We start from the raw sequence: 18,557 nt of genomic DNA on the forward strand, positions 1-18,557 counted from the left end.
AACACAACTGTAATAATAAAATGATAATTTAAATTTATCAGAAGTTATCAAGGAAACTTTGAAGATAAAGTGACGGCAGTTGTAATTCTATTTATGTAGTGATATCACTTACTTGGCTTTTAGTGGACTTCACTCGGCTACCGCATCGTAGCGGTTGCGTAGCGCGGCGTAGCACTGTAGTAGCGTAGCGCTGTAGCAGCGTAGCGGTTAACTGCTTTTAAATCTAGAACCTCTGATTTTCTTCAGTTTAAAACCAGAAATACATAAATATTACAAGATTACAATAAAAATTTAAAGATTGTCTTGCACACCTCTTTCCCTTACATTGGTTTTGAAAAATATAACCGGCGTTCGGTTTCCAAATAATCTAACGGTTTATTTCATATCCAATCCAACCAACAAATGGAGAGGAATAATAAAACCTCATTTGTCAATTCTAATGAATTGTGTACCAAATGATGAATACAGATTCAAAACATACATTAAAATTTTCATATTTCGAATTAGAATTTGCGTTGCCAGTACTTTTTTCTTTTCATTCATAATGTGCTCTGCCTTGGTTGAAATCGTGTTTCTTTTTGCAAAAAAAAAGTACGGAAATGGGGTGCTTACTAAGTAGATGAGGAAAAAGTCATATTATATATTAAGTGTAAGGAAGTGTAAATGAATTTCGGAATAGCTTCCCTTTTACTTTAAATAATTTCCTCCATTACATTAATTAAAAGACAGGCATGTGGAAATTTCTTTTGCTTTCTATTTTTGTTAGAATTATTCGAGTAATCAAAATAATATAACACAAAAGTTAGTAGGATAAATATTTATTAAGAGTAGGTAATTAATAAAAAGCAACTTTAACGCATATATGTAACAAGATTCATTACATAAATATGAGATATGAGAAAACTATTGTAACAAATAAATTAATAAGTTATGCTTTGGAATACTGCATTCTGATTTTGTTCGTGTAAATGATATTTTGATCACGATCTTGAGTAAGTAGTCGTAAGTTGTAATTGATTGGTCTAGATCTGAAAATAATTAAATAAATCAAGTAATAAATCAATCCGCGATTGATTTGTTCGATTCTTATCTGTTATAAGAAACATTATATTGTTTCAATATGTGTATACAATCTACCAAAAAAATCCGAGACTGTTACATCTCCTTCATTCGTCCATGACGTCATAGTTCACTCTACTGTACAAAGTTTGCTCACCTCTCCTGAATACTTACTCTTTCCAGATTTGAAATAACGTTTCCTCGATATTTTTTTAAAAGACCGCCATATTGATATAGCCTTTTCACTTAACCTTTTTAAAAGTTAAGTCTACTCTACATAGTCGATGCTGTTAACGAGACTCTTTCAAGTATTTTCATTATTATTTTTACAAGCAGTTTTGTGCCGTGTAATCTAAGTATCCGACCTGATAAAGCCAATAAGTTTAAGTTTGAACCTTTGAACAGTCTATTAAGGAACAGTTCGGTCCTCGGGTCTCGTTAAGAGTTATTGAATAAATTGCTCCGGGGTGATTAATTGAGTATTAATTACGATATCGTTTAGCATCACCTCTGTTCATTATGTACCAAACAATACCTATTGTTAATTTGAAGTTGGACAATTATGTATTAGTATTTCGGTAATGTCAAGCTGGTTACGTGTTAATGTTGTAAATAAGGTTTATACTAGATTGGTTAGCATTCATTTGGTTGACTAGACATCAAGGGATCAATGCGCGAATGTGATAATTCCATTAGGCAGGTTAAAGTTGATGTAAAACTGGGATAATAATTATATAGAAGTGGTTAAAAAACTACCATATACAGTTTAAATGGTGCTTCGTCAATCGAGTTGTCGTTATAAGGATCGGTTTTTAGGGTTTCGAAATTCAGTCCTTACGCTCTTCACAGTTGAAGTCAAAATATTTTTTTTCAATTAATCCTTAATCAGGCACTTTTGAAACGTCAAATTGAATTGTCCGTAAATCTGTCTAGCGGTGAAGTTAGGTGTTCGTTCCAAAGTATAGCTTCGAATAGAGAATAATGAGCAAGAAACTCTATCTTTAAAATCAGTATTGTTGTTCATTGTTGAGAGAATACATTTTGTACTTATAAACTACTGAGTTAACATACATTGCTTAAACAACGGTTTGTGGCTTTGCGTTTCTATTTTGGTAACGGCGTAGGTTTTAAGACAATATCTTAATGGCTTAAAGACACCCAATTTTGGACCTTCACAATCCATTTAATATACCAACGAAAGTATTTAGGAACTGGAACCCTACATAAGCTTCATATTTCCCGGACGAATAGTTTCATAGCAAAACTTTATGAATATTTACTAAAATAGTTTTTAAGTCCCTAAAACTAACAAATTGTTTCGTTCACCAAATGGCTAATAAATTTAAATTGTTTATGAATAGGTTTCCTTGATAGAGTTGTTTTAAAACTTATATTTAGGTATAGGGATTCGTTTACATAATTGTTTCCTTTTTGTGGTTAGGGGTGTGAATAAATAGTGTTAATGTCGCGTGTTCGTGTAACAGTTAATTAAAGCCAATTAGACTTGTTTCTAACACTCCCCTGTGGGCCTTCTATCGACTGTAGTGCTTGCTAGTTAATTTATTGATAAGAATGTTAAGTTATAACTGTTACGGAATAAATTAGTAAAGATCAATAATACAATGAGAAAGTCAAGATAACAAACCTTGTCATATTACGCGTTGGTATGAAGTCCCTCCATAAACAAGTCGACGAGTGGTACCAACAAAACTTAAACTGCTTGGCGTGTCAAAAACATATTCGCGTTTAAAATGAGTAAATAAATAGGGAGCTTATTAAAAACAATCGGTTCCGTCTCGCGCCCACTTCTAGAGTTTGCACTCAACTATAATTACGCGGTACTCCGCCAACAACGTCCCGGTCCCATTACAAAGTTCAATCAGTTATACGAAACTATCGAACGGGAACGAAACCGGTTTGTCGTGAAAACCCGTTTCATTTCACGAAAAACCGTTTTTTGCGAATACTCAATGTTGAATATTTTAACAGGATAAAAGCATTTAAAAAGTATTATTGAGAATATTTGATGTTAAATCGAAAGATTAAAATGTCGGAAGGGTCGCGAGGTTTGTAGATCAAGAGGGTTTACTGAGTGTTACGTTACCACATTTAGGGTCGAATTTAACCAATTTCGAGTGAATAAATACTCATTGACTTATTAAGGACTAGGTTCTGTCCGTAGTTTTACATTCATTGTAATTAATTCAGTTAAAAATTCAGTTTTCATTCAAGTGCTGAGGTTTAAAACATTAATTCTTGTTGCAAATCGTTAATGTGATATAATTACGAAGACTGACGAGATAAGAACTTATTTTTAGAAAGTGTCGAAATAAACAAGATTAAAATAAAATCTAATATAAAGATTCTGCGTAAAAGTTTTTACTTAAAATAACGAAACTAATTCATGTAAGCAAAGGCAATGTCAACAGAATATCAAACTACACTTAACCATTATAAACTAAACCCATATTATGCAAGTTTGTCATAGATTAACAGGTCAGTATAAAATGGTAATGTATAGCTCAAAACGCCGACGATCTGTGTGCGAAGATTTCTAAATAAATAAAGAAAATATTTGTGTGATGGATTAATTCCTGTCCTTGTCAAACATCGATCATTTTCTTTACAAAATAAACAGAAACAAACAATGTTGATACTAGTTATCATAACCATATTGTTACATCCACTACATAATACATAGTACTGACGAGATATTGACATAGTACCGTAAACAATGCTGATTATAGTTTCCAAGTGAAAACAGTTTAGCTGAATGTTCATTTATTATACTAACCGTAATAATTTATTGTTGCTTCGCGTCTGATTAATTTTAACAGTAATCTGATATTAATAGCAAATATAAATAGACACAATATGTCAGTTTCTATAATGAGGGGTCCCAATTAAGAGGCTTTAATGAAGTAACATATCTATTTACGTACTATTCTTAATCATATACACAATATGCGTGGGTAACCAATGTTATTTTACTCTATAATAAGTATAAGTACAGATTCATTTTGTATTGAACCTAATGATAGTTATGATTTATTGCCTACAATATAAAAGAGAACAAGCATTTACGAATTCTATGAGTATTTCATAGAATTCCAATCACTGCTACGAGATTTGTTATTACTACGAATCGTGCTACGAATAGTTCGGCGTAGTAGATGCTACGACGGCTACTACGAAGGAGGCTACGACACACATTTTGCTAAATTATTCTACATCGTTTTAATTTTATGTTGTGACATAGTACTTTGTATGTTTATGTTTCATAACGAAATCCTCTTACACGGCCCGGTTTTACATAGATAAACACCAACCGTGTTATATCTCTTGATTTTCGTTTTAGTAAAAATGTGCCTCCGTGTCAATGATTATGAACATAGCTTCCCTAAAAATGTCTTACGGAGAAATGTATGTAAGTACACGCATATTTTGCAGACGAAATTCTGATATGCGTAATTGACCTTTTGAATGCTTGAATTTTTTAGTTAAATATTTGATGTAATAAACAATTGACGCGCTCAAAATGACAAGGATAGCCACATATTGTCTTCTCATTCTGCTGAAATGAAAATTGTTCACTAACACAAATCATATGCCACGCAGACAATAATAAAATTTTAGTTAACTTAACTGACACATATTTGAACACATTTTATATGAAAAATAAACGTACGTACAGACTAATAAAAACTTAATCAGACATTGTATAAAGGCCTTTAGTATAAAGTCACATCAAATTGAACCTTTACCTATCTTAGCTTGAAGCCTATCCTTGTTTCAGAACACGTATGACAGATCTCCATGCTCTCATCATTACATATTCATTCACAAACTGACCAAGTTGAACTTCACCTCAAAGTATATTGCTATTAAATTGAGTGAATACCCTTGTTACATATAATATCTGAGATATTATTTACCATTTAAACTTGACAGTATAATATGGGATCTTAATTGAAGTTTACTTGTAATTCGAGAGTTTGTAATTAAAATGTTGCATGACCCTTGCGGGGATTATGAAGATGGTTGTAATATAGTGTGGCTTTGGGTTAATTTGTCTTTACTACAGTGGTTAATAGATTTATGGTTGATAGCTCATTATTTTGATGTTCACGCGTTAAAAGCCTTGTCATTAGGTTCGTCCGATTGTTTAATTACTTAATTACAAAGGTTAATGAGGTATGATAGGTATAGAGTAGAGTAAATCGTTTTATGACAATGTCAGTGTCGAATAATTTTATGACTCTTAATTTCTATGTAAAAAATATACGTAAAACATACTTGTTAGCTTTTACATATTAAAGAATTTTACTTTCAAATATCTATTACTCTGTTCCGTAAGGTACTCTAAGTACTTCTGCTTAGATCAGCAAGCAACGTCGTTTGTCCTGTAATTAAGTCACGTTAGCAAAATAATTGTCAGACAGAAACCTAAAGAACGTTCGCTAGGCCTTTCAGGTTCACAATTTCACGTAAACAACTTTTAAGTAATAAATCTTAAGCTGACGTGATTGTGAAAGTCAAAATACAAGAGTCACTTACCTTAATGTTGTGTGGATAACTGGGTATATACTGAATCCCAGTATTGTGTGTCCTACCCGAGCGTAAATACGTAATACGGTCCACAACAAAAGCGTACAGTCCACATATATGTGTATGCGACCAGGTAGATTAGTTACAAACATAAATAATCAAGGGAACCGAGCACAAGGGGCGAAGCACCCAGGTTAAGCTGCGGGATCAAATAGTACAAAGCAATTTTTGTCAACTTCCCGACTCTTTTCCATGTAATTTCAAATAAAATAGCTTTTTTAATAAAAATTTTCTGCTATTGAGACTAGTATTTTCAAAATATAAATAGAAGAAGCTTATTTACGTGGCGCAAGTTATTTGTAACAAACATTGCATAAATAATCAAAAACTTTAATTTCATTTATCATACTAAGTATCTTTGTATTGTTGTTTCAAAACTTATAGTTACGGCAACAACTGAAAACATTTAACATCAACTACGTTAGGCCTTGAATATTTTCCGAGTTATATAAATAAACACAACAGTTGCATTCATACGATGCGGTTGCACGTAACAGAACGCTTGAATGCCCGTGAATGTGATGAGCAACAAAACAGGAACAGTATATGAAGGTTGCATGGACTGATATGAGAAAAAAAATATGCGACGGAAAAGCTACGTGGTACAAGTGGCTTGGCAGCCCGTGGGCGGGCCACGTACCAATAGGTACTGTTCTTTTACTGAAAAATGTAACAATCACGTTTGTTAGCTGTAGGGATTCTAAAGCTATTCTTTGATTACGTAACTTGACATTGCACCTTTTTATCCTGATCATAATATTCTGTTTAAACAAAGGTGTGCACTGTACAGTATATTCACTTGAAGATAATCCTATTGCGAGATAGGGGCCTATTGTCTATAAGGGGAACAATAACAGGCTCCCTCCTATTATTGAGAAATATCGGAAAGCTTATTTCATTAGAATTATGGGTCGAAGCCGAGATGAGGAGTTATACAGTCATTATCATTTGCAGCAGCCGATTATCAAGGACTTAGGAACCTACTATAAATTGAAATTTTATTATTAAACAAAACGTCTAGTAGACATTATTAAATCTACAGATTGTATCCACCAGGGGTGGCAAAGAATTACATTTCTTAATATTGTTCATTATCTATATTTAATTTTGATAAAAATATAATTGATGGTATTGTTTCATTTTGTTAATATAAGCCCTAGTTGGCTGTTTTTTTTTAAATGTTGCCCCACAGTAGGATTTTCTCATGTGTCGTGGTTTACAAAAGTACAAGTACACCTGAAGACACCCAGATCCGAAACAACAATTTGTGGATCGTATAAAGAGTTGCTCCGTGCGGGAATCGAACCCGCTACACGTTGTGTTCCAGCCGGTTGTTAGTACTAGTCATTTTCTAATAATAATATTGCTAAGAATAATATTTATGATAACTTTAATCTAAAGTTAAGTGCAGTTCTACTAACAGGTAGACCGATCACCATTTCTTTTTAGAATCCATTATCTACAAACGTATTTTTTCTCCTTATTTCTAAAAATAAACAAATCATGTTCTTTGAATACAAAAATATAACAAGAATTAATATTCTTGCGTTATTGTTTTATTTTGTGGTGAGTCTTTTAAGGCATCTATTATTAAGCCAAGTTAAAAATGTAGCGAAACATTAGCTCATGACAAATTGCCGTTCAAGACGAGACCAAAATTGCTGTACTTATAAAATGGAGAGCCACCGTCGCGCCGTTTGAAATTAATTTTAAATTGAGTAGGTACCTATCAGTTTAATTTGAGACTAAAATCAGATCATGGAAATTGAATTTCAGGGAGATAGGAGGAAAAATACAATGTCCTTCGAAATTATGAAAACAATATTACTGTCGGTATTGTTTCCAAGTAATGGGACTGAAAGATTTACCGCGACAACCCTTTTCTAAACCCTTTCCTGAGCACTGTAATAATAGATTTTTATAACGGACACGTAATGCTCAGACAAATATGTAGGTACTAGTGTAAAGGCAAGTCTATAAGCAATATTTCATACTTACAGGTGTTCATTTTACTGTAATAAATGTCATAGTCTGGTAGTAGATTGTAGAAAATATATAGACAGGGAGTAACTGACACCTACGTGAAATTAAGTTAAATGGGTAAGATGTTGGTTAGTTTACAACTATTCTAGCGAATCCCACTTCATCTGCAATGCATCAGCATCAGTGATACTTTGTATAATTTAATTCATTAGATGTAAGTAAATATGACTAAGTTAGAGCTGACGTGTTCCTGAACGAAAAGTCCCCAAAACAATAGATAATAAAAAATATACAATATATGAATACATTATTTGCAAATAGTACAACTGAATACATTGCCCCTGTTCAATTCTTCTTAAGAAAAACACTTGCGAGATAACGTACGACACTATATTATATTTTGATCGTTCACCTTGTTCGCGTCTCATAAATTCATTTGTTCGGTACCTATACCATTATGAATTCCACACAGAAATATGCTGGGAACGTATGAAAAGTGACATCTTACTTCCTTTTATAAGAGAATAGGAAACGAAAAACATTGGGGCACGTGACACTTAGGTGATAGGGAGGGAATAAAGGATCGCTCTTTCGTGGATGGAAGAATGTATTATACTTGTAGCAATTGGATATAATGTTCTCCGAAAACGAGAAATTATCATAGCCATGTTTATGTAATAAGGCAGGTGGAGAATTGATTTTAGGGTGTTACTAAGTAAACGTTGAACTAGGATTTAGTGGTGGGACAGACTTATCTTCTTAACGTCTTCGAATCGGGTCTGAGGTGTTAGCGCTGACGGTGCGAATTATACAGGCTTGTAAACCAGATTGTCAATATACTTGGAGCAGATTTGCGTTTATAGACTGTAGCATCCCTTTAGAGCTTATGTGTAGCGTACGGCGTTATAGATTAAAGATAGAGGTAGGAGTCTATTGAAATGTCATGTGTTAACAAAAATATTTGGCTTTATACTTTATACATTTTCTTTTGCAATTATACTTTTTGAATAATAATTTGTCTAATAGTCTGTGACTGAATCTAGTAACGTAACATTAACTTGAATATAACTTTCGTGACATATGTATACTAAGTTAATTATTATGACTATCGTCGCGTCGTGTGTCGCGGTATGCAGCTCATGAATATGAGCCTTTAGAATGGTTTGAAACTAGTCGGTTTTCTCGTCAAACTCTCGTGTGAATAAGCCATACATTCAACATTAACTTGTTCATTAATGTACGATAAAATTTTAGAAGGTATAATATGAACAATGAGGTTGTGTAATGCCTCCGTCTGTAGTAGGTCGTTGGGTTCGAGTTAACTATGCGTTATTATACCATTGCAAACTGCAACACAAATTGCGGTGTGAACCGACCGAGCTACCAGCCGGGGGCCGCCCCGCAGCTGTTAAGAATTTGACGTAACGCAAGATTTCCCAAACGAGTTGTTATAAATATAAAACGTCAAGTTTAACGATGTTCCTGTACTGCAAAACTTGTATTAATTCTCTTTAAAGTTGTAGGCAATTAAGTTAGTAGGATACTATAGGTTTCTTTCACTTATAATTTTCTACATAATACTTATTTTATCGACATATACTATACAAATATTACCTGAATACAAAACTCTCGAATGTCCGCGTAAATTCAAGCAATATGACACTCTAATATCTATCTGTGTTCATAATTAACCAAACATGTTTTCTACTTCTATAACTACAACTCCGTTACTCAAACCAATTCACACATTATAACAAAGCTTTTGTCAGTGGGGACAAACACAACATAATTGGGAGTAATTAGCGACCACACTCCTGGACAGTCCATGCTGCTTCAGACTCCGTTTATGTCAACTGTCACGTACTTTGCAGTAATGTATACAGAGCCGTACTATCCCTAAGTCAAACAGCAAATGCTTAGGGCGCCAGGTTGCAGAAGGGTGCTGCGAAGCTGTGAGACGCGGGGGTACATAGAGTGACGGAGGTGCCAAAAAGAAATTAGGGGCGCCAATGAGATGTTTGCCTGGGGCGCTCTCCTGGTTTAATCCGCCTCTGAGTGAATAGGTAACCTGCTTAATACTTTACACAGGACACGTCCACACACAACAATACCAATAATTATTTAATTATCCAACCGGTAATAGTGTTATTATATCCCCCAGTTTATATTGTATGGTTAACCGACAAATGTAGTGTAATTGACTATTGATTAATTGGGACAATGGTTGGCGGTGACAACGGTGAAGAGGTTGCATGTCCCTTCCTTTAGGGATTTGGAGTTGGGTCTCGAATTTAATCATGGCTTGTTAGGTCAAATTTAGTTTCGAAGATAATCGATTTACATATTCATCTTCATATCGTTCAGTCTCGATCTTTTCAATAAGAGTTGATCTTAGTAGAATTGTTTACTGTTATATGATTCTCTCTTTCATTTAGAGATAATTTAATAAAGTATTTAACGGGTTATTTTATAGTTAAACCACTTTCAATTATACAATTAATTGTGTGAACTAACCACAAAAAATCACCAATACCACAAGCGTAATTTCAAAATAATACAGAATGTATGTAACACAGTAATAATTGCTATACATATATTGCCTATTGAATCTATTCAAGTTTACCAATGTTGTCTCGTTATTTAGTCTTCTATCAACGTCAATACATCAATGTTGAACTTTCGCCCGCCACCTCGAATGTACCTGAACCTGAATATAATATTTGGTTTGACTCAACAACTTTTATCGAGGAAAATCAATTTCAGTGTTTAAAAGTTTCCACTTGTACTTGTTACGAAGAACGAGATCGATTCGAAAACTCTTTCGTGTAATATTTACATACACAATCTAAGTTTTTATCGTTTGGCTGCAACGGTAGATATGTATACCTATCAAGGAGTCGTTTATACATATACCTATTTTAAATGTCATGTGGTTCGTTTGATAAACGGACTTATAGTTTTTTATTTAGAAGACTAGATTAGACTTTGGATAAAAGATACATAGAAACAGAAGACGGAATTGAAACCGCGGAAAAGAGTTAGTGTATTCATATTATACTGGAAGTGCCTTGAATTTAAGATGACATAAGAGCTCGCGCTTTGTAGGAGCACTCGCATTGCCTGTGAGTGCTTTGTTTGCGATCATGATAGAAAGAAAAGAATTAGATTTCTATGACTTTTATAAAACAAACTCGGAAATATTTTACTAAGCATTAAGTATAAATAATAAAATCACTATTTGAATTGTATAAATAAACATTTGCATTGTACAACCAATATCCATTTAGATTATCTAACTATAAATAACTTGCTACATAATATGAACAGTAATATTAATAAATGATCACTGGGTGATATAATTTGTTCAACATAATATTGAGGTGTAATTTTGCGTGTCAATACGGCTGTTTCCATCCAACTAGTCAAATTCAATACTTTTATCGAAATGTCAAAAACGATACTTTTTACCTATGAATTTTGTAGGAAATCGCAACTTATGACGTCATAAAATGTTTGCTTCAAATATCATACTCATTTTTCAAAAAAAGTGTATCATCATATTAACGAATGAAAGTACGATTATATTGTATTGAATAGTCAAAATAATTTATTTTTGAGCTAGGAAACTACCCAATGACGCCTGAAGTGTTGACCGGTGGGGATCGATCACCTCGCGTAGGTCAAAGCATTGTTCCCGTCAATCAGAACTTGTCCTATGACCACTTGATGCGTCGATTGCATTCCCATAGACATACATATTAAGATGACAAAATCACCTTTAATTTAACTACGATTATAATTAAACTGGTGAATCGATTAAAACAAAAACTAACAAAAGTTTAAATAATACTTTTCATCTCTATAACATAATACTTTTCATCCAGTATCTAAAGTTTGCAAGTTTTTACGAATCTAAAGTCTTCAAAAGCTAAGGGTTTCTGGGTTTTATCAATGTTTAAAGGTTCTCACTACTTATTTTATCTTGAATCCGATAACACAAAGTAAACTTGTTCGACCTAGATAAGAAAGTATTTTGGCTTTCAGATTTGATTTTATTGATTCCCAAACGGAGATTTGACATAATGAACTTACGAAAACAAATAACCTTGATAAAACGTGACCATTTATTAATTTACTCACACTTTTCACCATTTGAATTATAAGTCCCATGTAATAGGGGTGAGCCTATTGCCATATACTGGGCACAATTTCACACTCCGTGCTACTACTGAGAAATTTTCGAAAAACCGAAAAAAGCCCTGCAATACTTTGCCCGATCCGGGAATGGAACCCGAGTCCCGAGTCCGGCAGTCGCACTTGCGACCACTCGACCAACGAGGCAGTAGTTAGAAAAGTGTTCTAAAAAGAGATTGTAATGTAATACGGTAGAAAAAAAAAAACATTTCTACTTTCCTTTCTGTGTATTTAAACGTGTTACTCTCAGTTTTTTCCTGGCAACCGCTTACGTTACAAATGTAGGCAGCACCTGTTCCATTTTTGTAGCTAAAGATACCAAGTCTTTGATTACTTTATCATGATACTGGTATTATGCGTCTTTACTTGCGCAGATACGGAAAGGTCAAGATACATATTAGTATACGATACATGTACTTTTCTGTATTACGTCGGTATGTTTTTGGTGAACTTCTGTAGGTACGCTAGTACGCTACAAAGTTCGTAATTTGGATGCGACGCATTATGAGGACGTGCAGACGAGCCCTGGCTGAGAAGGTTCACCGTTCAGTATCCACATTTAGCCGTGGACAGCTTTAATGACGTTATATCGTAACACACACATAGTTAGCAACATAGTATCATTCTTTGTAGCTAAATTAGACAGGAGACATTTTGTATAGCAGTATCAACCAGCTAACGAAGACATTACGAATTTAATAAAACCATCCGTAAAGATTTCAATCGTTTTCATTGAAATATACAACACAGACAATGAATCAACAAACCTCACTCCGAAATCCCGAAGATTTCGTGACTTACATACCAAATACTTCAATCGCAAGAAATCATTTTGTGGATTATATTCAACAAACAATGTTTCTGATCTAAAGGAACAAGTTCGTTAAACTATTTCGGATCTTCTCTGCACCTACAAAGGTGCTATTTACAGAGTTATGCTTTTACGAATACCTACTGATAATAGTGATAATATTACTTCGTTTAAAATAGAACTTATCGTGGAAGCTTTAGGCGTCTGACGTCACGAGGTAACTTGTGGCGCCGTTGTCGTTCCGGAGACAAAATTGAGGTGATAATGTTTTACGAATGTAATTTGGCAGATTAGATACAAAGAAAAAGGTTTTCTCGAAAAACATTTCGGAAATTTGGTTACACCGAAGTGTAAGTAGTTTAGCCGTAGTTACTGAACAAGTCAAATAGAGCGAAAAGCTTCGAAATGAAAAGTTCAGCAAACAAAACGTAAACTTAGAAACAGATCGGAATATTTGCGCCGTAATCCAATAATGTTCATCTAGCTCCATTGATGCAACTCCTCATGCGCCTGACATTTTTCCGAAACTCGTCCTCATTCGGGATTCGTCCCTGGGAGTCTGAATTGGGTCATGTCGATCATTTCCCTTTACTCTGAATACCTGATATCGAATATTACGTTACTACTGACCGAATTCTACGTGAAAACGTGTGCTGTAAATTAATTAGGAAAATTCATTCAACTGTATTGTGGTACAATTGAAATTAATCTACAGTGGTAATCTCATGAGTAGGATTAGTTTAGTTTGCATTAATCTAATATTGGTATTCAGTATTGTGCACACGTACGTCAACTGTTCTAGTGTTAATGTGCTGTTTATTTTTGTTACAGATTCGTTCCAGCTTCAGTTTTTACACTCCTAAAGCAAACATGGTGAGTTAATATGATTCTTTGTTTCAGTAAATACGTAGTTGTAAAGTTAATGTAGTCTAGTGGTATCTACTAGTAGTAGTTCAACGAGTTTACTAAGTAATTAATCGCTTTAAATGTTCGTAAAACTCATTATTTTGTCTACAGATAAAAGAAAAACTCGTTGGTACATATTTTATTTTAACAAACTGCTGCAAAAGTTTTAATTTTGTTAGTTTTATATAATGTGCTCAATGTTTAAACATTTTGTGAGCCACTTGTATTGATTGCTAGCCTATAATACATACTTATACAGTTATATTGGTGCGCTGATAACATACTATGATGTATTGGGCCCTCACATTATGTTGTCCGAACATAATCTTAATTTTCTATTGTTTACGCACGTCATATTCTTTTGTTAATCTTCTGAAAGGAGTCTGTAACAATAGGTTACATTAGATCTATTCTTCCATATTCCTTTTATTCGTTTTTATTATGATAGTATATGAATTGTGAACATTTTATTTATTAAACTTTTGTTGCTCACTTTTGATGGATTTGTTTCTAGAATATTTAGTCTACAATTCAAAACCCCAGAGGATAGTCTAGTTTCGAAACAACTTTCGTATTTGGTCCACAACAAAGAAAACCACATCAAAGTATCTATAAAACATAAATTCAGATGAAACTCACGCAACATACGAGCGGTGATTATGATTCATTTTAAACACCGGTGTATCGATAGGCAGTCAATTGTTCGCTGATGATCCAATCAAATTATGAATGGATCTCCGGGGATTATCTGAATGAAAATGTGAAAATGTGCTCGTGAATATAAAACCGGGTACTTATTCGACCCTTTTTCGAAATTGCGGATCAAACAGCGAGTGAAGTCGGCGGGGAAACGGCATTTGCTGCGGAGTTCCGGTCCGGAGGAGCGGTGTCAATATTTGTCGTGCCGAAGCTGACTGTGACACTTGTTGCATTCTGTTTTATACTCAGCCTCGTTCGTTCAAGTAAATACGATTTCGGTTGGAAGTCGTACATCGTACGTATGTGCTAAGGAGCTTATGTTCCAGTGACGCAACTAGGAATATTCTGACAACTTTCTTTAGTGACGACAAATAAATTATTTTATGTTGTCATATTAGTTGTGAGATTCGTATTATGACGTAACATTCTTTGTCTGTCTGCTTTGTAATACTTTTCTTAAGTTTTTTACGTATTTGATATATTTGTGATAGTTCTGAGAAGGGTAAAGGATTTGATTCTCAGATTGGTTGTTAGTGAAGTATCTACATGTACTGGATACTGTGTTGATCAAAGCATGGTTATAGCCTCGCTATATTTAAGACTAAGAAATATACAGTCTTGCCCTACTTCTCAGCATAAGCTCGATAAACATGTTAAAAACCTACTAATCCAATATATTTCAACAATATTTTGTGAAAAAAATCTGACACATGAGCCTTGTAAGTCGGGAGATGTAATCTGAAAGGGGACGATGTTTGTGTAAGAAAGTGGACGCCACGACACGCTGACTTATCTTCAGAAATATAAAGTGCCATGGCCACATAGATAATATATATAATATAGTAAATCGTGACTCGTGAGTAGACGTCTAAGGGAAATGTCTACAGGATTCCATTGACAACACACGCCTACGGGAAATTTAAGTGGTTCCATTTCTGTTATAGAGGCAATATTTTTGTCAAAAATAGCCAGACTATTTTCGTAACAGTTGTCAGTGAAAACTGTTAAACTTTTCCAATAAATCACTTGACGTTTTGTGTTGTCTAGTAATATGTACAAAGGTAGTAAAGAATTTTGACATTCTTTTGTCGGTCAGAGAACAGAGCAAATGATTTCTTGATTCAACTCGAATATCGTTCTGAAAGTTCGTAGTTTCTAAAAAGTAATTTTGGTGTAACGCTTAGCCTACCTGTGTTTTGTAAAGTAAAACGAGTGTGTGATACTTTTGCATATCATAACTAATATTGTAAATGCGACAGTAAACTTGTTTGTTACCTCTTTACACACCTTATCTACCCAACCTATCTTCTTGAAATTTTGTAGACATGTAGCAGGGAGTATAAAGAAGGGCAGGTTAATTCACGAGGGTAAAGTCACGGGTAAAAGCCAGTCGGGTACTATGTAAACGTCTTGGCTGTATGATATTTTATTCATAGTCAGGCCTAAATTATCTATCAATATTCGTTAGCATAAACAAGCATTGAGGATGTACGAATCGATAATTAATATCCTGTCAAAATGACATGGGATCATATCTACATATATATACCTACTAATGTTAAGATGTCTATGTTGCTTTGAAGATATAATATCTGCTATACAGATATTTAACTTATAAGGATATTCTATGTAGGTTTGCCTTATGTTCAAGAGACGTCTACTTCTGTAAAAAAATAAGGTAGTGAGTTATTTTGTCAATGTCATCTGCGGCGGATTTTGCAGATTTGTCCTTATTATAAAATGCTGAAAATAGTTACTTATTCGAATGAACTAATCTCTTTGGCTTAAAGTGAGATTTGTGAAAATATTTTGTACCTATTTGGTAATATTTTTGAGGAATATTATATAATAGTTTGCGAGACAGCACACTAGGAGGCTTATGGTAACAGATAATAATAGCGAGACGAAGTAATTAACTGGGTACTTATTGGTAGTTTGTTGTTATAACTACGAGTAGGTCGGTACACTTATCTCACTATGTAAGCGCAGTTTAATATCTGTAATAGAACACAAAACTAACAACGGATATTGGGAAAATGCCAAGAAGCGTTATAACGCTGTAATTAATTGATAATACCAGGCGAAGTAATTAAACAAAGGCTGAGGGCAATAAACATATCTTGGCATTAAATTAATTGTCTATCAAACGGAAGTCCGGAGTAGGAACGATATAAAATTTAAGAGCAGTTTCAGTTTTATCGGAAATTGGCTGCCTCGAGCTACGGCGGCCGTGCCAAAGTAGCGGCGGTCATTTTACCAGACAAACGGATACCAATCTCCACGGAGCGCTCAGCTCAAGCGCCACACAAAAGGTCTCGCAGCCTCGCCCTCACTGCCTCCGCCAGGAACAAACCGCCATTGTTCGCGAACTATCACTTCCCTCTACACTCAATAGTTATAATATCAATCCAAGCCGCCCCACAAGTCGATGCCAATAAACTTTATCCTTTAGACCTTCATTTTGTTCTCACAATGGCGATCCCGTTAGAGATCGTCTGTTCTTTTAATTCTATGTCATGTCTAAGCGCAATATCTTGCTAACAAGGTTTTGCTCTAAGCCCACAGGTGCTAAAAAGGAATTAACTTTTAGAAACAAGCAAACCTTCTCAGACAGATGCCGAAGAAATTGTTCCATTGTGAATAATCCAACAATGCTATTTATTTGTGTTTATAATGTTATCTGCATAATATTCTCAGTTATCATATTTTACCTTTGTGGTAGGTACAGCAATTGTTACTGTGCGCAATACGTATGTATATGTGATATGATTTTATTGCTACATTACCATCTGCACCTGCTGCAGCGAGCAGCTCTTGTGTTACTTAAATTATCTTTTATTTTCCACTTTTACATTTTGTTCATTATGAAGCTGTTTCATACAAAAATATATGCATTGACTTTTATTTTTATCTTTGCTGTCATCTGCATATTTTGGTAAATGTCTTTATTATTTTGTAGACTAACAGTAATTACATTATGAGTACTTATTTAAAGTTGAGTGCAAATAAACATTAATTAAATTGTGCAGTTAGCTGTCTAACAAGTGTTTATCGCGGAGGGACAGGTGGGCCAACCATAAACAGAGCAAGTTTGTCGAGTTGTTGAAACAGATCCTACGTAAATACAGTTCTCACGTTTAGTTAGAGACTTGCCAAATCTCGGCTCGCCAGCCCGATGGCAAATTAGAGACACTTTGAACTAGGCCACTCCGTTTGATTCGCGGCACGATTAACTCAAAGCCTTCCAAAATAGTTTGCTGAAACACTTTAGTATGTCTCAATAACACAGACCTTTAAATCACAAATGAAAAACAACGGATGTTTAGTATAGTGAGGAATTGTTTCCATTCGCCATTCTTTTCGCGGTTTTGTTTCTTTTATTTTTAAAGCTGTCATTTGCACAAAAACGTAACTGACGTTTAGATTTTTCTACTTTCCTGGATTGACGTCATTCAAAAGCGAAACGAGTGGCTATCGAAAATATTGTGTTGTTCGTAGTGAGAACAAGCCTACTGCGTACAACTTGTAGTATTATTTAAGCTCAGAAACATTTTTAAAATGAAAAAGTTTGTAAGTAATTTGGTTTTCATTTTAAGTTTTTTACATTCACCTACCCCCAAAAATGATGTCGTAGTTCTTTCGATTACGAAAATGTCAGTTTATAGATAGTTAGGTATTTCTGTTTACTTTTCTATAAATCTGTGCTGAGTAAATGGACGTTTTTAATAAGAACTGCGCAGGATGGGCTAATCTCATGCTGGACAAATATCCGACGCCACGCAAAGCCGATAAGTCACGCGGACAACCCTGCCTGCAATCGCTTCGAATAAAACTCGTAAAATTGAACCTCTTTTACTTTTGATTTACAATTTATTTTACTTGACTGGCTGTCTACTTTTATTGATACGCCGTTTGAAAAGAGTATTATGTGTAGTTTAAAGTACCTATATCCAATGAAGTACTTATTCAAACATCTTTTTGCTTATTCACATAATATGTGTCAAAATAATGTTTGGATTACTTTAGCTAAGTTTGTTAAAATAAAGATTTTTAAAAACTTAACAACCTAAAAATCACTCATAAATTAACGGAGAAAAGCTTCACTAGTTTCTTTTTATTTAATTTAGTATGTCTCACGATAGTTACTATAAAAATACATTTAATTGAGACGTAAAGACGTACAAAAACGACCATAAGAATTTCAATTGAACAAAGAAATGAGCGTAAAAGAAAATCAATCTTCAGTTTAAAACGAGAAGGGCAGTCAGTCGCTCGTAAATTACAATGTCTACTTAAA

General features: G+C 34.1%; 1 protein-coding gene across 3 annotated transcripts in view; it reads left to right on the top strand.

Annotated features, from left to right (window-relative positions):
- The window catches only part of LOC118262874 (diuretic hormone 45), a 50,329-nt gene that overhangs the window by 20,833 nt on the left and 10,939 nt on the right, over positions 1 to 18,557 (top strand). For all 3 annotated transcript variants that reach the window (XM_035574516.2, XM_035574517.2, XM_035574518.2), the window contains exon 2: positions 13,487 to 13,528. In XM_035574516.2, coding sequence (XP_035430409.1) covers positions 13,526 to 13,528 — 3 coding nt within the window. In that variant the 5' untranslated portion in view covers positions 13,487 to 13,525. The remainder of the gene's footprint in view (positions 1 to 13,486; positions 13,529 to 18,557) is intronic.

The sequence above is a fragment of the Spodoptera frugiperda genome, chromosome 12 (assembly GCF_023101765.2).
Source record: "Spodoptera frugiperda isolate SF20-4 chromosome 12, AGI-APGP_CSIRO_Sfru_2.0, whole genome shotgun sequence".
In the NCBI taxonomy this organism is placed as follows: Eukaryota; Metazoa; Arthropoda; class Insecta; order Lepidoptera; family Noctuidae; genus Spodoptera; species Spodoptera frugiperda.